This window comes from Malania oleifera, chromosome 12, assembly GCF_029873635.1.
Source record: "Malania oleifera isolate guangnan ecotype guangnan chromosome 12, ASM2987363v1, whole genome shotgun sequence".
Classification (NCBI taxonomy): Eukaryota; Viridiplantae; Streptophyta; class Magnoliopsida; order Santalales; family Ximeniaceae; genus Malania; species Malania oleifera.
In genome coordinates this window covers 6,322,279-6,349,398 of record NC_080428.1, presented here as the reverse complement: position 1 = coordinate 6,349,398, position 27,120 = coordinate 6,322,279, and the positions used below count along the sequence as shown (strand labels likewise).

Here is a 27,120-nt window from a genome sequence, read left to right as displayed (position 1 = left end):
GTTGAGCTTATGGAAGAAGTTCAGAGTGGGTTGAAGCCGGATTTCAGTATCTCTGGTGATGGGATATTGAGATTTCGCCACAAGGTTTGTGTACCAAATAATTCCGTAATTAAACAGGTCATTTTGGAAGAGGCACATCGTTCACTCTACACCGTGCATCATGGTAGTACGAAGATGTATCGGAATTTGAGGGAGTCCTTCTGGTGGTCCAACATGAAAAGAGAGATTGCCCATTTTGTAGAGTAGTGCCTAACTTGTCAGCGGGTCAAAGTAAAGCACCAGAGGCCAGCAGGACCACTTCAGCCACTTGTCATCCCCGAGTGGAAGTGGGAGCACATTTTGATGGATTTTGTAACAGGATTACCTGCGGCGGTGCATGGGTAGAATGCTATATGGGTTGTGGTAGATTGGTTGACGAAGACTGCACATTTCATTCCAATCAGAGTCAGTCATTCTCTGGATATGCTAGCAGAGTTATACGTGCAGGAGATTGTATGACTCCACGGTGTTCCTATTTCTATAGTTTCAGATCGAGATCCGCATTTTACATCTCGATTCTGGAAGAGTCTACAGGATGCCTTGGGATCACAACTGACGTTCAGTACGTATTTCCACCTATAGATGGATGGACAATTTGAGAGGACTATTCAAACGTTAGAGGATATGTTGCGGGCTTGTGTACTGGACTTTGGTGATAGTTGGATACGGTATCTACCGCTTGTCGAGTTTGCATACAACAACAGTTACCAAGCTAGCATTGAGATGGCACCTTATGAGGCATTGTATGGTCGCTGGTGTCGATCTTCATTATTCTAAGATCAGGTTGGTAAGCGGCGGATACTGGGTCTGGAACTAGTTCAGCAAGCCTCTGCAAAGGTCGAGTTGATCAGGGAGAGAATTAAGGTAGTTCAGAGTCGGCAGAAGAGTTATGTTGATACTCGTCGATGGGATCTGGAATTGGAGGTAGGAGATATGGTGTTTCTAAGGATCGCTCTGATGAAAGGGGTGATGAAGTTCGGAAAGAAGGGGAAGCTAAGTCCTCGATATATCGGGCCATTTGAAATCCTAGAAAGGATAGGTTTAATTGCTTATCAAGTGGCTTTACCTCCAACACTATCTAGAGTCCATGACGTGTTTCATGTCTCCGTGCTGAGGAAGTACGTGTTGAATCCTTCGCACGTGCTGAGTTACGAACCTCTAGAGATCAGTGATGCTTTATCATATAAGGACGTAGCAATACTGATATTAGATTGGAAAGTTCAGCAGTTACGGACTAGGGAAATACCGCTAGTGAATGTATTATGGCGTAACCATGTAGTGGAGGAAGTTTCATGGGAGTTAGAGTCAGAGATACGCCAGAAGTACCCGTAGTTATTTTCTGATGGTACGTAGTTATGTACAGTAGTATAGGTGGTATGGTCTTCGGGAGAGTTTTATGTGTGTGTGTGTGTGTGTAATCTTCCAAAGCATCGCATTATAACCACGGTATTCCTCTACCATAAGCAAGGGTAGATAATAAATTCGGGCCAGAGCTGCTTTGTGGGTGGCTGCCGACTCTTCTGTAGGTCTCCGATGTAAGGTAAAGTATGCTTGGTATTAGTTGGTGAATTTCGGGGATGAAATTCTTATAAGGAGGGGGGATTGTAGTAACCCCACCCAAATAAATAAATAAATAAATAAATAAATAATAAATAAAGAGATATTTTGGAGGAGATATTTTGGAGAAGATATTTTGAAAGGAGATATTTTGAGATATTTATATATAAAAATATCTTGGAGGAGACATTTATTTAGATTACTTAAAGGTTAAGTTAGGTTTTATTCTATTAACTCTCTTATTCTCTCTCTCTCTCTCTAGAATTTTGTGCCATCCGTTGCCGAAATCTAGGATCCGTCGTTACTACGTGGGTCAGGAGGATAATCTCTACGTTTATTGTGAAAAGGATCTTTGTTTGTGGAATTTTGGGATTTTTCCTAAAATCGAGGTAAGGGTCTGAATTCGATTTCGGTTCAGTAGATCGGTAGTATAGGAAATTATATTGAAGTATTGTTCTTCGGTTTTTAGGTTTTGGGGACCCCGAGTCGTTGTTTTCGTGCAGTTCGTTCGTGTTTCAGTTTCAGGTTTAAGGTAAGGGGAAATTTATTACAACAATTATTTCGTAAACTAAACCACTAAAAAGATAGTTTACATTCATATAATTGATTTGACTGCTATTTTATTAAATTTCACCGGGTTGAAATGACAGATTTCATGATTTTACGGTTTTGGTAAAAATACGGGTTTTAGCGTATGGTCTCCAAATGTTTCAAAACTTCTTTATTTGTATTATTATATATGTAGGAGATGTCTGAATCCCTTATTTTTATTTAAATGGTGTTTATTATATTATATACTATATAGAGGATTTTTGTTTAAATTAGTGTGATATGTGGATGAAAATGAACAGGGAGGGTGGTTTTTGGTTTAGTTGTGTAAGTATTCGGTTATGTAATAAACTTAGTTAGAAGCATCTTTTTGGAGGTTGCAAACACTAATTTATGTATTAAGTTGGATGTTTGAGAATTTAAGAATACAGTTGGTAGACTCTAGTATATACCTAGTATAAATCCCGATGGATATTTATGTTTTTCCGCGACATATATATCCCAGTTTTATATGATTTATACTCGTATGTCCCTGTTTAGGGCGGGTGGTTCATGTATGTCTATCAGGTACAGATTATTATGTATGTAGGTTGGCAACTTGGGTCCGTTTAAAGAGCCGGGTCGTTACATGCTATATATGCACCAAACCCTGAATTTTACAAAATTCCGATTTCTCAATTTAACCTCAGAAATACATTCACATCTGAGCTTATATCTTCAATAATTAAATAATCAACCCAAAAACATCCAAATAACACCCTTACCTCAGTTTTGGGATGATACCCCAAAAATCCAAACTGAAATTCTGCCCTGCCTACATTGTAGAGAATCTTTCAGGAACCCTATGGTGGTTTCTGATCGTCGAAATGAGGCTTAATGGAGCAGAAATTGTAGAGAGAAGGGAGAAGGGTTCGTGGGTTTGAGATAGGAGAGAGAGAATTTGATTTTGTTTAAAAATGAAGCTCTCGGCACTGACCAGAAAACCGTCATTGATTTTCTATACTTCTTAGAAAATCGTCGCCGATTTTCTATTAATGGGCTCCAAAATTACGTTTTACCTTTACCTGGCTACGGTTAAAGCCCAAAATCATTGTTGATTTTCTGATTCCTTTAGAAAACCGTAGCCGGTTTCCTCCTGCTTTAGCCAAAAATTCGTTTTCTCATTTCCTTTTTATTATTTTATTTTTCGGTTCTCTATAGTCACCTTCTCTACCTTTGGCACATGATGAAAAATATGGAAGATGTTCATCCACCTCTTGAAGATGTTGGAAATGATGAAATTCGTAGTGATATTGAAGATGAAAATGAGGGGGAGCGACAAGTTCCAGAGCAAGCTCCATTGAGAAGGCATTCAAAAGAGCCGAGACCTCAACTAAATATCCATCAAGTGATTATGTTACTCTAACGGATTAAGGGGAGCCCGAAAGCTATCAAGAAGCCATGAAACATGAAAATAAAGTTGAATGGATGGAGGCTATGCAAGAGGAAACGAAGTTTATAGCTGACAATCATACTTGTGATTTGGTTAAACTTCCTCATGGAAAAAAATTTTTGAAAAAAAAAAGGGCATTTAGGTTGAAAAATGATGGAAAGAATCTTTAATACAAGGCTAAACTTGTGGTAAAAGGCTTTGGTTAGAAAAAGGAAATTGACTTTGATAAAATATTCTCACCGGTTGTGAATATGTCATCTATTTAGGTTGTTCTTGGCATGACAACAAACTTGAATTTAGAAGTTGAGCAACTAGATGTAAAAACCGTTTTCTTACATGGTGACTTGGAAAAGGAAATTGACATGGAACAACCAGAAGGTTTCAAACAAAAAGGGAAAGAGAATTTAGTGTGCAAATTAAAGAAAAATTTTAATGGGTTGAAACAAGCACTGTGGAGATGATACAAGAAATTTTATTCTTTTATGATTGATCATGGTTACTCAAAAACCTCTTTGGATGATTGTGTGTTTGAGAAAAAATTTCCATATGGTACTTATATTATTCTCTTACTCTATGTTTATGACATGGTCGTTGTAGGACAAGACTTTTCCAAGATTGACAAGTTGAAATTAGAGTTAAGCAAGTATTTTACTACGAAAGACTTGGGACCGGCAAAGCAAATTCTTGGCATGAGAATTGTTCGTGATCGTGAAAATGGGCAAATTTGGTTGTCTCAAGAAAGGTACATTGCAAAAGTTCTTGAAAGGTTCAATATGGATAAAGCAAAACTCGTTGGTTGCCCACTTGCTAGTAACTTCAAGCTTAGTACAAAACAAAGTCCTATAAGTGAGAAAGACAAGGAAGAGATGAAGATAATTTCTTATGCTTCGGCCGTTGGTTCTTTAATGTATGCAATAGTTTGCACAAGACTAGATTTAACTCATGTCATTGGAGTTGTTAGTCGGTTTCTCTTTAATCCGGGAAAGGAGCATTGGTTAGCGGTAAAATGGATTCTCTGATATGCACTTCAAAGGTGTGTTTGTGCTTTGGAAATGGTAAATCTATGCTCCATGGATTCACGGATACCGACATGGACAGTGATGTTGATTCTAGAAAATCAACTTTAGGTTATTTGATGACTTCTGCAGGGGGTGCTGTGGCATGACAATCAAAATTACAAAAATGTGTTGCTTTATCTACTACAAAAACCGAGTTTATTGCAATTACCGAAGCTTGCAAAGAATTGCTTTGGTTAAAACGATTCTTGAAAGAGTTAGGCATGGAATAAGAAATGTATGTTCTTTATTGTGATAACCAAAGTGCAATTCATTTGAACAATAATTCTATCTTCCATTCAAAGTCAAAACATATTGATGTTAGATATCATTGGATTCAGGATGTGTTGGATAAGAAACTATTGTAACTTGACAAAATTCACACCGATGATAATGGTTCGGATATGATGATAAAAGCATTGTCTAGAGATAAGCATGTGAAGTGTCAAGGTTTGGCTGGATTGGTGGAGTCGTCCGCATAAGTCAAAAGGGGGACATTTGTTGGGTGTCTCTCCTTGTGGGGCTCAAGTCTCGGAAAAGTGTTCCAATTTTTAAACTTTTTTTTTTGGTCTCTCTAGAGCCTTCTTTAGGCAAAAAGGTGGTGTAATATTTTATTATTTTTGTAGGCTTCTCTAAGAAGCTTGGCTGGAGACTTTTGGTATTCTGCACATTGCTCTTGGCAGTCCTTTGGTCTTAGACTAGTTCTTGCAAGCAAAAGAATCTTCATCAGCAAAATTGGGCTTTTGGTTGTGCTTACATTGGTGCTCTATTTTGGTTGGTTCTTGGAGTTTTGTTCTCAATATTTGGTGAGATCTTTCATCTTATTACATTTGTTATATACTTTTATGTATTTGTAAGGCTTGGGTTTTTTGTACCCACTTTGTACGAACTTTGGTGGTAGTGAATTTGGACTGTTGTGTCCCATGGATGCACCTCAATATTTGAGAGAACCACATTAAATTTCTTATGTCTTACTTTATTTATTTATTTGCATTACACCATTGATTTACTTGTATGAATCACTCATTTTTTTCGCAACATCAATGTTATCATGGTTTATGACGTAAGAGACTTTGATAGACTTAGGGTTCAAAAAAGATCTAAAATTCTTTTCAACGAATGAAGGAGGCCACAAAGGATGCACAAAAGAAACTCAATATCTAAGTATTCTATCCTAATGGTGAATGGAGTAGGATAAACAAAACCAAGTGCAATTTGGTATCGATGTTAAAAATCAGGAAAATGAAAAACTAGAAATGAAAACAAAGACTACAAAACCAAAAATAAAAACTTAAAATTAAGAATCAACAATTTGTTCAGTTAATATTTATAAAATTAATATGAATTAAAAACTAGAATAAACAAATGTTTTGCAAATAAAAAATTTAAAACATGATTTAAATAAGAAAAATACAAAATAAAAATAAATGTAAAAAGTTATTATAAATTTTACATAGTTATTATATTTATAAATTCAATTTTTAATGCTATAAGAACAATTAGTTGGACACAAAAATTGAAAAATAGCAAAAAAATTGTTATTATTATTATTATTATTATTATTATTTAGATATTTATAATTTTTATGAATTTTCCTATTTTAATTATATGTTAAATTCACAATCATTTAAATTTAATTTTAATATAAAATTTGTTTAAAATGAATGATTCAATTTACAAAAGTTAATTCTTTATATTAATAGTCTAATAACATGTTGCAAAAACAACTAAAAATCACAAAATCTAATTGTTTAGTTTCTTTGAAAACAATTGAAAATACACAAAAAAAATAGAAAATTTGTAATGTTAATAAATATGTTATCATAATCTTTTTTTTTTTTTTTTAATGAAAACGTAAAACAAATGACAGTTGTGATACCAAATAGACCCTAAAGTTCCTTCACCTTCCACTATCAATAGCAAAGAGAACTTTTATGCTCAATGTCATCATTTTCATCCCGATGCTATTCTTATTGGATCCATTTAAATTGGTGCTTGAAAAGAACGAAACTAAAAAATGTAAAAGGGAAAAAATGAAAAAAGAAAACTGTACCTAAGGATTTGAAATGCTTTTGAAGAGAATGTTATAACAAGTTTAAGCACATGGATTCCTTCAAATCTTTCAAATTAGAATCACAAACATGATTGAATTAAAAGCAACACTGCAAATCTCTTCATATACATAAGTGTACCTCGCTTATACCTATCATGCCTCCAAGTTGAATTTATTTTAATACAACAATTCAACTTTTGTACAAAGTGTCAAATGATCATAGTTGGACCTCCCAATGAAGCATACAAGAGAAGCTACTCTCCTACATCCAAAAGGAATTTCATTATGGAAATGGGGAAACTAATGACAGGTAAAAACTATTAAGGTGCTATGACAACTAGGTTAGCTTTGTAGATGCCCACATCTACTTGATTAGTTGAATTGACTCCATTGCGAGTTAAGTCAACATGACAACCATCTTGTTAACAAAACCAGCTCAACAAGTACAAGCTTCGGAATAAAGGAAAACATGGATTTCAAGAGTAAGCAATTAATTCTCTTGGATAAACTTAATGTTTTTACAATATAGAATTACTGAAAAATGAATTGAATGCCTAACAAAAAGGTAAAAGATTTCCTCACAAAGATATGAAATTTAGTACAAGTCCCACCACACAAGATTTCTAAGCATATATTCTAACATGGACATGAGAATACTATTGCTAGATCCTCTTTCAACATGATTTTGTTTGCAATTTTAGATTAGATGCATTATTTAGGCTCATTTTCAATCTACTCTTCTATCTTATTAATTAACAAAAAGAGAAAGATTTTTCAACCTACATGTTTTTTCCTTACAGTAATTTATTAGTAAGTTAATACTTTTTGAAAAATCATTCACAACTCCTCATTGTTCATAACTCCAATTATCTTTCCAAAAATCTTAATTATGATCATAAAGTATGCTCATAAAAAGGGCAGTCTGGTGTACAAAGTTTCTACATATGCGGGGTTCGGAGAAGGGGCGGATCACAATGGGTCTATGCACACAGTATCGAGAAATACTACTAGGAAATGATTTTCCATTTTAGATTTGAAACCCATCAATTATAACATGTTATATTAATATTTAGACAACTTAAATATAAGAGATTCATATTATTAGGCTCAACATGAAATCACTTTACTTATATAAGAAAATTACATACATTATATGTTGTAATTAAGGAATTAAGCTTACAAGAAGCAATGACTTCCCACAACTCTTTCTCCATAGCACATATGTAGTATTAATAATGTAATACGAACTTTTGGAGTTTTTTTTTCCCATTTTATTATTATTTTAAAATTAAATATTAAATAATACTCTGTTTGGGAAAAAATTTCTCAGTTTAATGCTTATGTAATTTCGCAACTTGGTGCTGCGAGATATACCACGCATCAAAAGCCTAATAGCCATGGTCAATCAAATCTCACAGTTTCATCCTGCGAGATTTACCACACGTCAAAAACCTAATAGTCATAATCAATCAAATCTTGCAACTTGGTCCTACGAGATTTGTCACGCATAAATATTTTAAAATAAAAATGCATATATTGGTTGTCGAAGAGCTGAATTACTTTTATACCCAATAAAAAAAATAAAAAGCTGACTTATTATTTTTTTGGGAGTCTGTTTCTTATTAATTAACCCCTTAAATGCATATTTGTTCCTATTAAATATTCATATATATATATATATATATATATAGAGAGAGAGAGAGAGAGAGAGAGAGAGAGAGAATAAATGTTTTAAATTTTGTACCATAATTGGCCCCAATCACTCTCTACCCAAAATTACAAAAATTCCTCGATTTATAAATGCGTACAAGCATCTACAATTGGCCAAGTATTAATAAAAACAATAAATTGAAATTAAAATTGTATTTGGAGTAATACAAATTTTAAGTATTAAATTTGTATTTTTATAAAATTTTATTTAATTCACAAAAATTTAAATTCAAAACCTAAAAGTTTGAAATTCAATTCGTATTATAAATTCAACACCAAAAACAACAAAAAGTCAAAGTCATTAGATGAATCATTTTCTATCAATTCACCCAATCGAGAACATTTTCTTTTACTAGATTATGAATTATTAAATTCTTCTTCACTATCTCATTTCAAGTTATTTTAAACCTACCCTTACTCCATTTCATGTTAGAAATAGCAACTCACTCACTCACTCCTCCTCACAAGTGTGTTGCTGTGTTTGGATCTCAAATGTTTTCCAACCATCAAATTCGTTTCTTCTTTATCTTATTTTCGTCCGGTGTTATGCCTAAATTATTGTTTGCTTGAATCTTATCATATTTTGTTTAGCAAACCAAATATAAAACAAGTAATAGATATTTGATAATTGCATAACTTTCATTCACATGTACATGTTGGGGAAAATGAATAAACATTCCCAATTATACATAAATAATACAACAATGTTATACAAATGAAATTAAAATAATCAATGCTATACAAATGAAATGAAAATAATGCTATACTACTCGGTGCCGCAACGAGGTCGTCTCCGGGGTCGTGGTGGCTGCCGTCTGCATCTGCCCTCTCCCTATTGGTCATCTGCATCAGGTGTCCTGTCCTATGGAATCATTCATTTCACCCGGGAGGGGGTGGGTTCACATTATCGGGGAACTCATTTAACCCTTCACCAGTTTTCTGCTCGTACGTTTCATTTTGTAAATTAACATCATTCGTGATGTTCATTCCTTCGTCTAACGCGTTGTTCGCAATGACGAACAATGATCCTAGACTTTCTGCCGAACTTCTTCGCAACCTCCCTGATCATCCATGTGAAGAACAAGTCTTTCGTACGTCGGCGACTCGAACGACGATCTCGGACATTTGTTGAAATCCACAACAGGCATCCCACCAACATCCACACTCGTGTATGGTTTAATACCTTCTTCTACAGTTATATCATAATGACATGTCTATTGGGTGTCTTCCTCTGCTTCAACCACATGCTCGGCAAATGTCCCCGTCTGCCTATCCGCGGCAACACCCATGTAAGGAATAGTTTCGACATATAATTGTACAGTTAAATACGTCATACCTATGCAATGTGCATCCAACACAATGCGCATACCGTAATCATCAGTTACGGGAACAGCCTCATAGAAGACTGTATCATTATACCCTCGCATAGTGTATGTTGCGGTCACCCGTAATGCATATTGATCTGGATCAATATGCAAATATTGATATATCTTCGAGTACAATTTGTTTAATTTACACCTATGACCAATTCGAATTGGTCGAACCAACGTAGTACTATAACTAACACCCTCTACTCTGGTAATAATTTCTCCCTCATATATAACAATACCGTCACCGGAACACTGTTCGAGTTTCATGCCATTTAGATCGACCTCAGGAGATTGTAAAAACCTACGAAAAATAAAATTGTATAAGCACATAACATAACACCTCTTTTCATTCATGCTAATTTAATTGACTATAATATATTATAGTACTCTTTGCCTTGTCTTAAATTTTTAATTGATGTTTTCTTGTTCTCATTGATCTCTCTATTGGCTTACTCTTGCTACTAAATTGACTCCTGATTCTTAAATTACATTTGATTTTCTTCATTTTTACTCACTATAATTTTTCATTTTTTAACTAATTGCTCTTTTCTAGTAACACTTAAATTTTTTTTAATGTGCATAATTGAATCATGAGATTTGCAATAATAATTAGGTGTTATAATTATTATTTTCTACTTAATATAATTTACATTATTACTTTCTACCTAACAAGAATACATATCATATAGTAAATTAACATTTGATTGTGAATTTTTTAATAATATTTCAACAATTTTAATTATTATTTCTATAGTTAATATAATTCATATTGTTATATTTTAATTAAAAATAATATATTATGATGCATATGATTTCTAATTTTAATATAATATTTATAATTAAAAAAAGTTATAATAATAAAAAGTCTGAAAATCAAAAATAGGTAGAACAAATTTAATTTACAGATCAATTAACTATGAGTTTATAAATCTAATATCTAATTTATCTAATTTGAGAATACGCTTTAGTGTCATTTTTGCAATTTCCAAAATTAGCCTTATATAAAAATCTCGTTTTTGTTAAAAATTGATTGTTGACCATACAAATTTAAGAAACATAATGTCATCTATATGGATAATTTTCTTTTTAAATGCAAAAATATATAATAGTATTTGAAAATAAATTAGATTCCATAAATAATATTAATTTAATAATATTATCAGTTTCCATCATAGTGCTCCAACACATGCATGCTATTTAAATTTAATTTTAGAGAAACAAACTGACAAAAAATAAAATAAATTATCTTAAATTGTAAGATTATAAAACATTTTAAAATTAAAAAATATTTCAAACTCAAACTTCAAAGCTTTTATTTGCATTCAAATTTAATTTCATTAGATAGATTATTCGAATACTCCTATTTTTTTTTCCTGCAATCAAAACACAACTTGCATAGCATTACAAAGGAATGGGAGCATCGATGTGGATTAAATTAAAATTTTTGTAAATTTAAATCAAATTCAATAAAAACATACTCTAATTGAAAACCAAGACCATTATTGAACTGAATTAAAATACATAGTCAAGTATGAACAAATTGAAATAAAAACAATGCTACTGTTCATAAAATCATATGAATGTCAAGCATAAACAAATATCATCTAACCATAAAAATGTACAAAATTGAGATCATATATTGAAAGGAAGTAAAATACATACCTCCTCAAATTTGGACGTTTCTAAATGATACCTTCAATTAACAAATTGAAGGTGATACGTACTAATTTATGTACCACATTAACGATTTTATGAGCCACGCTAACAATTTTATCAATAAAAAATATAAATTTCAATTCAAAAATAAATGAGCATAGGGTTTCAAAATGAACTTACCCCATCTCCCCCTTTTATAGCTTCCTCCTCAATGTTCGCGAGCAACGGTAAGCCAGCAACGGTAACTTGCAATCGTCTGGCCTCTACCCTCTGCTCTGCTGCAACACGTCTCCGATCTCTCGTCTCTCTGCTCTCCTTGCTCTGTTCGTGAACAAAATTGAAGGAGAGAGGACATTTAAATTGGTGAAACAAATCTCGTAAGACCAAATTGTGAGATTTGTCACTCGTCATCATCTCTGAAAAAAATTTCGCAACTTGGTCCTACGAGATTTACTTCCTTACCTTGCCACGTGTCACCACGAGAAATGCTATACGTTTAAATCTCGTAACACTAAGTTGTGAGATTACGTAAGCATTAAACTGAGAATTTTTTTTTTAAATAGAATATTATTTAATATTTTATTATAAAATAATAATAAAATGGGAAAAAAAAAACTCCGAACTTTGGCACCGTCCCCTTTCCTTTACATTCCCAAGCGGAATGAAAGTGCAAGCAAACGTGGTAGACGTACTTTAATTTTTTGTTTGCAGTCGCGGGCCCAAATGGGCGGAAGCAAATTAACTTCTCTGGGTCAGCACTAACCCGCCTTCTCGACAGCGTTTTTCTCTTCTTTTTGGTTTTTGGGGTTTCCACCAACCGTCTTCTTGGAACATGGTGTCTCAATAACAGACTATTCATGGAGGCTGGGTTTCCCTCATTTATGGAGTTTTGTTCCCCACGGGGTCCTCCAACAGACCCCAGCAATAACTGCAACCCTTCCAATCATTTTCTGCCGCAACTCGAAAAATGGACTAGGTGGTTTCAGTTCAGCCCTTCTAGGGCACCACACTTTACTTAATTTTTATACTACTCTTCTCCACTGCCCCTGCAGGTCATTGCTCCATCTCGGTGAGTCTTCTTGTTTTTTTTCCTCTTCTCTGGCATCCTCAGACTCTCTGTGTTGCCTTCATCTCAGTTATGTGCCGACATGCTCTCTTGGCAAAGCTATGCAGTTCCAACCTTTGTTCTTGTGGGATGTTACCCCAGCCCAGCAAGGAAAAAGGAACGAAAAGATTTATTTATTTATTTTTGTTGATGAAATTACTTATCTTTTAGTGGTTTATGATGTTTTATTCTTCTTTAGATACTTGTTACACACACACACATGCACACACACATTTTGCTTGGCCAATTTCAAGAAAATTGTTTAGATACACAGGGAAGCTGATAATCTATGGAAGCTTCTTTTAATCGTTGATTTTAAAATTATCTTAGTTATTTTAGCTATTTCTTTAATCGTCCTGTTACAGTTCAGTAATTTCGTTAGATGCCCAATTGAAGATTTTTCCCATTTTATTATCGTTTATTATAAGCAGTTTTCATATATATATATATGTGTGTGTGTGTGTGTGTGCCTATATACAAGCTTAGGCACTTGTCCAATGGAGTTTAGGTCGGAAATTCAGAGAGAGGAGAGGAAGAGGAGGAGGAGGAAGGAGAATAGAGGAGGGGGGGGGGGGGATGAAGAGAAAGAACATGGAGAATACTGAAAATTGAACTCTTGTCCATACTTTTGATTTATGAACTTATTGGTATTGCCATTTGATATGGTCATCTCATGTTTTTTCCCCACTTACAATCTTTATCTGATCCCTCCTATTCAATGGAAAGCAATTCTTAAATCTCTCATTCCGCGCTACTTGATATAGCCCTAGATTGGAAGCTTCAGCGATGATTGCCCCTGAATGTCAAAATATGACTTTGAATTCCCCACAGAAGAAGAAAAAAGACATATTTAACTGCAAAAAAAAATTTTCTGGACAGATAACTTGTGTGAAACCACACATCATGAAATTATTTGTTTGTAGACTTTGCGTATAAAGATGGATCCACACAGACACTTGGTTCCTTCCCAATTTTTATGTTCTTACAGTTTCCTGTTTTTTCTTTAGAGATCTTCCTACAAACAGTTTAAGCTTATCCTCCAATGATCATTTTTGGATTTTCTTCCCTATTTTCTTTGGAGTGCTCTCTCAAACCTTGTCAGATTTTTTACCATAAATAAAAAATTAAAATTTGAAATTAGGATGAAGATATGGGTAAGTAGGTAGTTAGTTTAGTCATTTTGTAGGCTGTTTGTTGTTGAGTATGTAATTTTATTAATTGTGTTAAGATGTAATCTGAAAATTGTGAATGGAGATGAAAAATTTTCTCCATATTATGTCACTGTTATTTCTCTTCTCAATCCTCATGAAGTTGTGACTTGTGCTCAATTGTATGATTGAATCACGACAGGAGCGCGTACATGTATCAAGACTTTCTTGTTCTTATTTATTTATCTATTGTTGTGTGTTGGGGGGTACTTAGGTTTGTTTTCTAGCACAGTAGTGATTGTTTAGTACTATTCTCTGTTTCCCAACCCCATTATTATTATTATTATTATTATTATTATTATTATTATTATTATTATTATTATTTTCAGATTTTACATTTTAGGTACATTGTTCTTTCTCCTTCAAAAACTGGGAAAATATGATTTCTTCATGGTGCTTTGTTTCCCGTTGTTAACCAAAGAGATTATTGTCGTTCAATTTTCCTTCCATTATTTTGTTTTCCCTTTAATTTTAAGACGTCCTTTTTACTATCTGATTTCATTTTGGTGTTTGCATTATGCCTTCCATTCCTTTTGGTTTGACAGTCCCTACAGATTTTACATTATTGGCGGAGGAATATGATGCATTTACAAAAGAGACAACCATGTTCCTTGTCATATCAAGCCTCCATCTCCTGCTTCTCTCTCTCTCTCTCACATGCATGCACACACTTTTGTTTGAATAGTGTATCTTGGGTTCAAGAAATTTTGGAAGAAGTAATGGTTTACATATTAGGGAGTGCATATTGTTATGAATTTAATTGGAGTAATTCAGGATTTGCATAAAGAGTTGGACAATGATTGACCTGATTTGGTACATAGATAATGCACCTATTGTTGAAATATATAGGACTAATTTAGGCTCCAATAGCTAGTACATATATTTCATGTGCTTCAAAGCCTCTGGTAAGTTGTGGACACTTTTATTTGAATGTATTTGGTGCTAAAATTGCTTTTCTTCTGATCAATGGTCGATTTCTTCTCTGTAATTTAAGGAATTTTGGAAGAAGTAATGGTTTACATATTAGGGAGTGCATATTATTGTCAAATTAATTGGAGTGATTTAGGATTTGCCTAAAGAGTTGGACATTGATTGATCTGATTTGATCTACACATAGATAATGCACCTATTTTTGAAATGTATAGGACTTATTTAGACTCCAATAGCTAGTACATAGATTTCATGTGCTTCACAGCCTCTGGTAAGTTGTGGACACTTTTATTAGAATGTATTTGGTGCGAAAATTGCATCTCTTCTGATCAATGGTGGATTTCTACTCTGTAATTTTCTGTTTGTACCTTATTGTTTTTTTTAAAAATAAAAAATAGAGAAACTATGGGTTCATTAACTTTGATTATATATGTGTGTATGTATATATATGGTATATATATGTATGTTAGTTTTTTATTGCTTTGGGTTATGTTTAGAAATTAGAATTAATGAATCACCTTATATACCTTTCCTATTGACTAGTCATCAATGTTCTTCTTCTCTTCAATCTTTGATTTTGCATCCAGACTTCCTTCATTTTGGAGTTTGATGTATGAATGGTGCGAGGAAGTTATAGTTGATGGTCATTGCCACTGGCCATCCTTCCCCTTCATATTTGTTCCTTTTTCTCTTGATTTTCACCGTCTATTTATTTATTTTTTTTCAGTTCTGTTCGTCATTCCAAAATTGTTACTTTTTGGTAAATCATTGAAGACTTGCTTTAGTTTGTTATGTATTCAAGTATTTTCAGGCAATATTAAGTGTTCCATTTTATGACCTCAAACAGATCTAAGAAGAGGAATATGGACTTTCAAAAATATTTTAATGTTGTGAGGCAGAATAAATGTTTGATTGACTTCTATTGTACTGCAAATGACTGTTATACATTTTCTATACTTGTTTCATGTATACATTTTATGATTAAAGCTTGAGTGACAACAGATAAGAAAATGAAAATGGAGCAAAAATAAAGGAAAAAAACTGGAAAAGAGAACTTTATGAAGTTTTAGTTTTGTACTTGAATTGTTTGAAATGTTTCTGAATGACATAATAAAAAGCTAGTCATTTCCATAGGTAAATTTAGAGATGAATAGGAGCAGACCAAATTTAAAGGTCCGGTCCTCTGGTTCAACACCATCAGAAGAATCTGCTTTAGATCTTGAAAGAAGCTTCCGCAGTCATTGTAATATGCCTTCAGTAAGTCCACCAATGCTTCAACCTTTTGCATCCACTGGCCAGCACTCTGAGAGCAATGCTGCCTATTTTTCATGGCCTACCCCAAGCCGAATAATTCATGCTACTGAAGAGAGGGCTCATTATTTTGCAAACCTACAAAAAGGACTGCTACCCGAAACTCTTGGCCAGCTGCCAAAAGGACAGCAAGCAACAACCTTGCTTGAGCTCATGACTATAAGGGCATTTCATAGCAAGATATTGCGTTGTTACAGCCTCGGTACAGCAGTAGGGTTTCGTATACGGCGGGGTGTGCTGACTGATGTTCCAGCAATCCTTGTTTTTGTTTCTCGGAAAGTCCACAAGCAATGGCTCAGCCCCATACAGTGTCTTCCTGCTGCTCTAGAGGTGCACAGTGCTTTTGGTTTTATGATCCATTCCAATTAATTATCATTGTTACATTATTATTATCATTGGGTGCTAGTGGGGAATGAACAAAAATGTGGGGATAAATGAGGTACTATGTTAGTGTTAATGGTTATTTTGTTATTTTATTAGGTCTGTTATTATTTCTTTTAGGTCCTGCATGGGATGGGGGAGGAGGGGGGAAGCTTGCTGTTTTAAATATCTCAATGCCTTCTTTGAAGTTGAAACAACATTTAAATTCCTTGATTAGGGACCTGGAGGTGTATGGTGTGATGTGGATGTGGTGGAATTCTCATACTTTGGGGCACCTGAGCTGACTACGAAAGAACACTTTTACACTGAGATTGTTGATGATCTGCGTGGGAGTGATCCATGTATTGGTTCAGGTTCTCAGGTATTTCCAAGTTGTCTTTTAGCCTTTGCATTTTAACAAACTGATTCTTTGATGGGAATGCACTAGTTTTTTTTACTCAAAATATTCCCCATTTAATTTGAATGTCATTGTACTAGCACAAAGGATGCAACCCTATCCTTAACTGAGTTTTTTTCCATTTTATATTTTTATGAAGATATATTTGTTTTGAAGTATTCTTGATAGCTGCAAGTAGTATTCACTGACCTGCTGGACCTCCTGGTGTTATGTACGAGTCAAGAGCTTGTGAGTTTTGGATATCGATGTGTATTATACTTTGTATGCAAACTTATTTTAAAGCTAAAGTTCATATTGTATGGTTTCACTGGGCGTAAACTCTGTTGTTTTAGTTTGTATTTAATCCATGGGCCATAGTGTAATTGAAATTGTTCAGTTGAGCTTGAATAATCTGTTCGGTTTGGTTTTGGCCTAAGCTGGAGAGCAAACTGAATTAATCGGTTTTTAAAAATAAGAACTGATCCCAAACTGAAAACCGGTTCCATCAAAAAGCAGCTGTTAGTTTACCTTTTCGTTCAGTTTTCTTGTCCGTTTTTAATTTTGGTACTAATTTTTTTAGTTATTATTTCAAAGCATGAACTTCGAAAAATACAAGGGACTAAGAATTATTGCGGCACAAAATTAAAGGCTCACATAAGCCTTTGAAATAGGCCAACAGATAGGCTTTAGGATCAGGGCAGGGAGCCAAACTGTGAAATGGAGGGCTTAAGCAGTTTTGTCAAAGAAGGGAAAGCTCTCCCTACCCTCTCACTCCCATCCAATGGGACAAGGGCAGGGGACAACTCCACTCCCCTAAGAACCAACAGTTGCAGCTGTGTGTGGACTTCCACAGCGTGACACAATAGCTGTGCGAGGCAAGATCCTTGCCATCCTCTATATATACTTTCTCCCAACCCCTTTTTCCCCAAAAATTAATTAATTAAATAAAAATAATCAAAATGACTATTACTTGTAACTAAAATTTTAAAATAATATTTATTAAAATTTCCACTGAAATTGAAATTGAAAACAATAAATTAATATTTACAAATTAACTATATGGATTTAACAGCCCGCAGAATTTTGGAGGAAAAAGATCATGTAAGTTGGCAGATTAGGATAGATGTAGCCGATCTTACCTAGTGGGAAGGCTTGGGTTCTCTGTTGCTGCTGTTGCACGTACAAATTAACTATATGTATTTTTTGCTTTTTCAGTTCTATGCTCTCTCAAAACTGAATCTGAAACCAAAAACCGATTTTCAAGAAATTTAAAAACCAAAGACAAAAATCGTAACAAAAAAAAAAAAGCTGAAATAAAAATGATTTAAATATTTAATAACTAGTTTCACTTTTGGATTTTGCTTTCCGGATTTCTTTTACCCCCCTAATTGTTGCTTAGTGGGGAGCGGGACATTCAAAAGGATGCTTATTCTTAATTTAAAAATTGTAACCTCTTTTTTCCCTTTGCTGAGGATTTCTTGTTCTCATTTAGTTTCATTGTCTCTCTTTTCATCTAACAATTCTTATCAATTTTTCTTTTTTGCTATTATTTCATTTTTGCAGTGTTAGAACCTTGAGTGCATACTCCTGGCATTGGCAAGTAGCATAAAAGGTTTTGGTTCAGTTATTAGCCTACAGGAATCATTTGCATTCACTTTGAACCTGATTATTAATCTATAATTGCCCCTACTATTCAACATCTTGTAGACACCCTAATTTTTTCCAGGTCTCCCCATGAGGTGATGTGCATAAGATCAATGCAAATTTTGGAGAATCCCATTTGGAACATTCATTTGAGTCCTGATTTGAAATCGACATCCTGTCAATGAACCCCTGAGAACAAACTCTTGTTATGAAAGTCCCTGTCATTTGAGTCCTATCCATAGTTGAGTCCATAATTATCTTTTCAATTTTGGAGTGAAGTCCATATGTCCTTTTAGTATAGTCAAGTCCGTATTGTCAACTCCTTAATTAAGTCTTGTTCATTTTCTTATAATCAAGACCATATTGTTGAAATTTAGTCTTTGATAAGGTATACATGCTGTTTTCTTTATTAAAATCAAGTCTTTATTTTTCTTGAGTTTTGAAATAGAGTCCTAGCTAATTAGAGCCTATTTACTTATGTTTATAAGTCCTGTGAACCCTTTTTGAAGACCAGTCCTTGTTTTTTTTTTAATTACCATGGAGTCCCATTTTTGAGTCCAGTATTAATTTCCTAAAATTGAGGGTCCCATGTGACTGTAAAAAAGAGTTGGCATTTCTTTTTTTATATTATTATTTTATTATTAGAGTATACAGGGACACATGCCCAATGGGATACAGTATGGGAATGTAAAATACAGGGGAAAATACATTGCAAAATACAAAGAAAATACTCAAAAGAAAATCCTCAGAGGGGCTGAGCGACACCCATGTGCCTTGAGATATTCCACATCATCTCCAAAGATACATGTTCACCAATTCAAAAACAAATCAAGGCATTAGGAGGGAAATTTGAATGAATCAAAGAGTTTAATGAGAAAATCTGCAGAAGTTGAGAACATTTGCAGCATTCACAAGAAAATACCTTGATTCTTTGAATTAATTTGGAAGCTATTTATCACGCCAATAGATTAAAAATATTTGAAAATTAGATTGTAACCCCCCTTATTCTCGGCCAGCCTCTCCACTGAAAGGAGAATCGGCCATATCACAAAATTGCGGGATTACTTTGCTGTAGGAAGGAAAGCAAGAATTAGGGTTTCTGCTTAAGGGAGAATGATGAAGAAGAAAAGACCAGACATTGCTTAAACTGACCTAGGACTAACCCTATAAATAGAGGAGTCTCGCACAGACCTAGGGACACAGAAGGAGGGTTCAGTATATAGAGAATTCATAGAGAAGGTTCGGAGAGCAGTGCGAGGGAATTCTGAAATAAAGCATCAAAGGAGCAGAACCCTAAGGACTCCAAAGGTTGGAGTCTTCACCTCACTCAGAAGGCACAGCCACCAGTGCCTACCATCGACATTCAGAAAGCCCACACATCAGTGCCTCCATCAGACATTTAGAGCCAGACCTCCATGCCCAGAAGGCTACCCCAGATAGACTCTGAAGAGAGGAAAAGAAGATCGGAGGAGTTAAAGACCACAGGTAAAATTGGCTAATCCTTCCTTACCCTAATCTGAGATATAGAATTATGGGTATTTGCAGGTTACTTCCTTTGAAGAAAGCCTGAACCTGAACCTAGACCTGAACCCTGAATCATAACTGACTTGAACCCATTGAGCCCTGAACCAGAACAGACTCAAACCTGCCGAACTTGAACCTGAACCTGCACCCTGAACTTGAACTTGCACCCTGAACCAGAAAGAACTAAACCCATAAAACCCCCATAAGCCTTTATTGGGAACTCGCAGCCCAGAACATCCCATGTAAACCAAAAGCCCACAATCTTTTAAAACAACCCAGGTCTGAACCCATTTTTAAAAAACAACCAAGGCCCAAACCATCTTTTAAAACTACCCCGGGTTGGCCCATTTTTAAATCAAAACAACCAAGGCCCAAGCCATCTTTTAAAAACTATCCCATGCCGGCTCATCTTTTAAATCAAAACAACCAAGGCCCAAGCCATCTTTTAAAAACTACCCCGGGCCGGCCCATCTTTTAAAAAGGCCCATGTCTTTTAAAACAAACTAGGGCTGGCCTATTTTTTTAAAACCAAACCCACGACCCCTTTTCAAAACTCAAAGCCCACTTACCAGATAGGTCCAATGGGTTGACTCGTTTGAGTCAACCCTAAACCAAACTCACCAGGTTTCGGGTGAGTCAACCCGCCTTGAAACCCGTTCACATACGCCACAGATCTGAACACACACCTAAACGCACACTAAGCATGCACATACGCCACAGATTTGAACACAAACCCTAGAATCAACCATTCGAGCCAACACACAAATCATCAGATCCAAACCGAATCACGCACACATAGACCATCAAGCCCAAAACTAGTCCAGCACTCGAAACTCAAAATCGCGCACACACAACAGCACGCGAAGCACATACATTCACAAGACCCAAAAAGCAAAACATGATCGAAAGAGGATACTCATCTTTTGAGTTCGGGTCAACTCTGTAGATACTCATCATTGCAGGACCCCCGATCAAATCCCTCTTGGATCTCTAGATCAAACCACAAGAAGAAAAACCAGAAGACCTCATGGGTCTTCGCTGAGAAACAGAGAGAGAGAGATCTAGGGTTTTGGTTTAGGGTTTCGATCCCTCGTGAAAACAAGAACTAGAATAGGGAAGGTTGTGATTTGACCAGAAAGAGAAAAGAGAGGATTCAGTAGAAAGAAAAGGAGAGAGTTAGGAGATTCAGAACTGGGGAGGGGGTTCAGACTCTCACATGTAGAGAGAGAGAAGGAGAGGGAGAGAGAAGAGAGTGCTGGGGAGAGGAGAGAGAAAGGAAATGAGAAAAATGACCTGAAAAAGAAAATTTTGGTTTTTATATGAGTGCTTCCAAGGCCATGTGTCACCATCGATGGGTGACACTTGGCAAGCCTTTATCTGCGTATTAATGGCACAGTGTGGCCTCTTTGGAGCTGTCCGATCTGTGCTTTTTCAGGATGGCCCAAATCTTGCCACGTCACTGATTTGTGTCCATCAACCGAATTCGCCCGGTTGAACATGTGTCTGAGGTCACCTCCTGCTCTCCAATATATAGATATAACTAGGCCACGTATCCTCATCTGGAGTTGACACGGAGCTCGGTTCGCTGACCCAAAACCCTTTGAACCGATTTGACCCAGTTCCGACCGGTTGAACCGGTCCATTTATTTTCCTATATATTTTCATTATTATATTATTTTTTTGATTTTTAAATTGAGAAAAATAGTAGAAATATCACAAAAAAATCAGAAAAATCATAAAAATTTTGGAAAAATATTTTGACGTTAGGAAAAATATTTTGAACTATTTTGACTTGGAAAATGAGAAAAAACCTTCTAAAATTTCCTAGAAATTTTAGAAAAAATGTCAAAAATGCTCAAAAAAATTATTGGAAAAATCTAGGAGTATTTTCTTAAAATATTTTCTTAATTTTTAAAAGGGGGGTGTGCCCCTATGATTTTAAAAAGGACAATGGGCATTTCAGGCTTTACCTGTATTAGCTCTAAGGGAGTTTTCTAACGAGATCCCCATTTTTGGGGGACTTATTAGACATTCCTAAATCACACCCCGTTTTGATTATATTCTATAAAAATTTGTATATTTGTTTGTTTATTTAATTGTATATATTTGTCAATTTGTTTATTTAAAAGGAAAAAAAAAAAGGTTATTAAAATTCAATTTGAGGATAATTCTTAGTCAATTAGGTACTGTTCGTAGAACCGGTGTGTAGAGGGTGTTAGTACCTTCCCCTTGCATAACTGAACTCCCGATCCCGATCCTGGTATACGCAGACCAATACTATTCTTAATTGAGTAGTAATAAGATGTTCTAACCACACCAAGAAAAAAGGCAAGGTTTGTGGGGGCCCGCGAACCACTCCATTCAGTTTGAACTTTGTCCAAGCCCATTAGGTAAGGATAGGGGACATGCTGGAAAAGCTATTGTCAATAGGGATTAGAGCTTAACCGCACGTACTTGTCTATAGGATTTTCCTCCCTAGGATAGAGTCGTAAAAAAACCCTGCAAATAAATAGACCTACCTGGGGTTAGGACAGGAGCCTCATCTTTCTTTGTGTGATTTGATCTTTATATATATATATATATTTAAATGCTTGATATCGTGTCTGACATTTTGCATCCATGTAGGCATGCATATTACTTTGTCAAGATTATGGGAAAGGCCTAATTCATTCATGAAGGATACAACAGTGCACAGGGAAGAGGAATCGGCAGTATGGTTATACTCTGAGGGCCAACAAAATCATCGGGGGGATAGTTTGAGCAAGGAACCTGTGATTGTATTACCAGCCTGAGTTAGAATGGATACTTGGTCAAATTCCTTAAATGAGTTGAAAGCCATTTGGAAGGGATGGTCGCCCGGATGCCGTCTGAAGTTTTCTCAGTTGTGTGGGCATATTGGATTCTTGCTGCATATATCTGTCAACCCCCAAATGATGGATGAATTGGTAGAATTTTGGAACCCACCATATTGTTGCTTTACTTTTGAGGGGGTAGACATGGCCTCAACCATTGAGGAATACACATCGTTATTGCACTTAATGAAGCTGCAAACACCTTAAAGGGTATACGTGCATGATCCCAAGGTATCCTTCGTGAAGGAATTGTATGAAGTTATAGGGGTCAAGATTCAGAAGACAACTTTGGAAGATGGGGTTGAAGATAGAAAAATCACCTGGGAAAACCTGAAGATACTAATGGAAAGAGAGAAAAAGGAAGAGGCCCATTTGTATATATTGGCCCTCGCTATTTATGGTCTGATCCTTTTTCCTAAGGAATTGGGGGTTATTGACCAAGCTACAGTCTCTTTCATGGCCCAAGTATAGAGTGGAGTTAACCCAGTACTCGGTATTCTGGCGTAAATATTTCGATCTCTCAATGTTTGTAGGACCAAGAGGCAAGAAAGATTAAGGTGCTGCGTACCTTTGCTTCTTGTTTGGATCATGAGTCACTTGCCATGTGGCCAAGGTTCCTTTCGTCCCATCCTCTCAACACTTCGAATCCCCTTAGCTGAATTTGAAAAAGTCCAGTGGGAAGAGCAACCCAACAGGTTTGAATGGAATGCGAGATTGTGTAACTTGGCAAATAGGGGACTCGTATGATAGGCACCATGGATGGGCTACTCCAGTATGATATACGGGTGTGGAGAATTCCCGTGGGTTCCATTATTAGGCCCGTGGGGAGGGATAGCTTATGCACTCCTTATGTTCAGAAGGCAAACAAGAGCGCCCCAATTTATACCTATGACTCATGGTCTGGCAGGCTCTGAGTTCTCTTATGAACAAAACGAGACCCAGAAGCAAATTAGAAAGTTTACGACAGCATGGAGACATGTATATTTGGTAGACTCTAGCAGTCGGACTGTGGGGAGTCAGGGAAGCTATAATGATTGGTGGGCCAACAGAATTAATCCTCAGGTCAAAGAAATTCCAAAAATTTCCACATGTTAAGAAGAATCATCAATGGAGATTCAATGGGTACAGGAAAAGACAAAGCTGCAAGAAGAACTACGTTCTGCAGAAGAAAGAGCCATGAGAGCTGAGATGGACATTTGATGGATAAGGCGAAGGGAGCGAGGGTTAGTTATTACATACCAAAGGATTGTCAAGCAGAAAAAGGATAAGTGCCTACAAGCTGAGGAAGAAATAATAGCCCTAAGAAGGAAAGGGCGAGCACTTCAAGCCGAGGTTGAATTGAAGTCCGAATTATTAAAGGACGCTGAAGCTGAAAATAAAAGGAAATCCCAAGGTATACAGGAATTAGAGAATCAATGGCAAGAATGGAGAGATGAATGCAATCGATTGCAAGATAGATATCAGAAGGTCGTGCCACATATGTAGAAGGCACGATACTGGGAATCTGAATTTTGAGCATTAGAACAATGGGCATCCAAAATGGTGGGTTAAATGCAAGGAGCCGCTATCCGAGCTAAAGATGGGAGAAGACATGTAGCATGCGGAACATAGAGCATACCTGAGGCAGCTTGATCTAGAAACGATTCGGATTATTCATAATGTACCTCAGGGATTGGATTGATTAGGGCATTTTTCATTAAGATATATGTATACTGAATATCATTGAGAAATAAAAGCGAGACTATTTCTAATGAAATGATGACGACATTTTCTATGAATCTTGATAAGAGTAACTTAGGATGCATACATACCTTTGTGTATGTGATTCTGCATTAGTGTACTACATTCATGCATTACGCATTCATACATTACACATTCATACATCCATGTTCTAAAGGGAGGGTTTTCTTTACAGAAGTGAAGGAGAAGCCTAGACGAAAGAAATCAATATTGAGACCACTGCCCCTCCTTACAACACCCAACGAAAGGCCAAAATAATGAGTGAGCATTTGGAGAATCGTGTCATGGGCTTGAAACAAGGCCAAGAAGAGATGGGCAACAATGTCAAGGATATTCAGACCCAGATGAGCAAGATGATGGAACTACTAATGAATGCCAATAAGGGGAAAGCTGCACAAATCCTAGATTCATAAATAGAGTCCGACACTACCCATGCCTTGGGATTCACTTCAATCCATGGGCAGACTTCGATTCCTCCTTGCACAACAGACGGCTCAGGGCCAAGTGCACAACTGTTCATCCCAACAATGCCAACTCAGGGGTTCCTCGCTGGAGGGACACCCACAGTGTTATTTTAAGATTTGGGGATAAGCAAAACAGAAACAGAGCGACGATGTGATGTGATAGAAGAACGCCTTTGAGCAATGGAAGTAATCGGCCAATTCGGATCAATAGACGTTATTGATATTTGCCTAGTTCCAAGGGTGACCCTAGCACCCAAGTTTAAAGTTCTTGATTTCGAAAAATTCAATGGGACCAGATGCTCATTGACTCACCTCTGCCTATATTGTCAAAAGATGGCAGCCTATTCTGATGAGGACAAGCTCTTGATACACTGTTTTTAGGACAACTTGATTGGCGTGGCGGTTAGATGGTACATCCAGTGGGACAGGGCCAGAATACGCACGTGGAGAGACTTGGCCTAGGCATTCATGCACGGTAGTGTCACATTATGGAGATGGTACCAGATCGGATGACTCTACAGAATATGGAGAAGAAGGCCATTGAGACCTTCGAAGAGTATGGCTACAGATGGAGGGAGGCTGCAATTTAGGTATGTCCTCCAGTAGATGATAGGGAGACAATTTCTTTATTTGTGAACACTCAAGGACCCTTACTTTGGTCATCTCCTCGGTAGCACCCCGCAAAGTTTCATGGATGTGGTATCCACGGGGGAGAGGATAAAAACCTCTATCAAAATAGGCAAAGCGAAAAGCACGAGTTCAGATTCTAGCCCAAACAAGAAGTGAGCCAATAAGAAGAAAGAAGAAGAAGAAACCAAGATGATCCAAGGACGCCCTTACCAAGGAGGTCGGAACCAGTGGCCAAAAAGGAATTTGGATTATGAATCGGCGGTCAATCAAGTAGCGCATTAAAGCGCACGATCCCAGATTATTTTCCCTGGGCCTATGTCTATACCTAGATAGCAGGTCTATTAGGGCTTAAAGTGCTTGCCCTTTCCTTCTTAGGGCTATTATTTCTTCCTTAGCTTGTAAGCACTTATCCTTTTTTTGCTTGACAATCCTTTGGTACGTGATAAGTAACCCTCGCTCCCGTCGCCTTACCTGTTGAACGTCCATCTTAGCTCTTATGGCTCTTTCTTCTGCAGAACGTAGTTCTTCTTGCAGCTTTGTCTTTTCCTATACCCATTGAATCTCCGTTGATGATTCTTCCTGACATGTGGAAAATTTTGGAATTTCTTTGACCTGAGGATTAATCCTGTTGGCCCACCAATCATTATAGCTTCCTTGAGTCCCCACGGTCTGACTGCCCAAGTCTACCAGATACACATGCCTCCATCCTGTTGTAAACTTTCTGACTTGCTTCTAGGTCCCATTTTGTTCATAAGCGAACTCAGAGTCCGCCAGACAATGAGTCATACGTATAAATTGGGGCGCTCTTGTTTGCCTTCTGAACATAAGGGGTGCATAAGCTATCCCTTCCCATGCCTAATAATGGAACCTATGCCCATCCATGGTGTTGGTCATATGAGTCCCTTATTTGCCAAGTTACACAATCTCACGTTCCATTCAAACCTGTTGGGTTGCTCTTCTCATTGGACTTTTTCATATTCAGCTAAGGGGATTCAAAGTGTTGAGAAGATGGGACGAAAGGAACCTTGGCCACATGGCAAGTGACTCATGATCCAAACAAGAAGCAAAGGTACGCAACACCTTAATCTTTCTCTCCTCTTGGTCCTACAAACATTGAGAGATCGAAATGTTTCCGCCAGGATATTGGGTACTGGGTTAACTCCACTCTGTACTTGGGCCACGAAAGAGATTGTAGCTTGGTCAATAACACCCAAATCTTTAGGAAAGATTTGACCATAAATAGCGAGGGCCAATATATGCAAATGGGCCTCTTCCTTTTTCTCTCTTTCCATCAGTATCTTCAGGTTTCCTTGGTGATTTTTCTATCTTCTTCCCCATCTTCCAAAGTTTTATTCTGAATCCCTCTAACTTCATACAATTCCTTCACGAAAGATACCTTGGGATCATGCACGTATACCCTGTAGGGTGTTTGCAGCTTCATTAAGTGCAATAAAGAAGTGAATTCCTTGATGGTTAGGGCCATGTCTACCCCCTCAAAAGTAAAGCAGCAATATGGTGGGTTCCAAAATTCTAC

General features: G+C 36.3%; 1 protein-coding gene across 1 annotated transcript in view; it reads left to right on the top strand.

The window, feature by feature from the left end:
* The first annotated feature begins 12,069 nt into the window (after window positions 1–12,069).
* LOC131143793 (protein NARROW LEAF 1) overlaps window positions 12,070–27,120 on the top strand; it is a 41,193-nt gene continuing 26,142 nt past the window's right edge. The window contains exons 1-3 of the mRNA XM_058092141.1: window positions 12,070–12,490; window positions 15,799–16,305; window positions 16,574–16,717. Of these exons, the coding sequence (XP_057948124.1) occupies window positions 15,811–16,305; window positions 16,574–16,717 (639 nt within the window). The 5' untranslated portion in view covers window positions 12,070–12,490; window positions 15,799–15,810. The remainder of the gene's footprint in view (window positions 12,491–15,798; window positions 16,306–16,573; window positions 16,718–27,120) is intronic.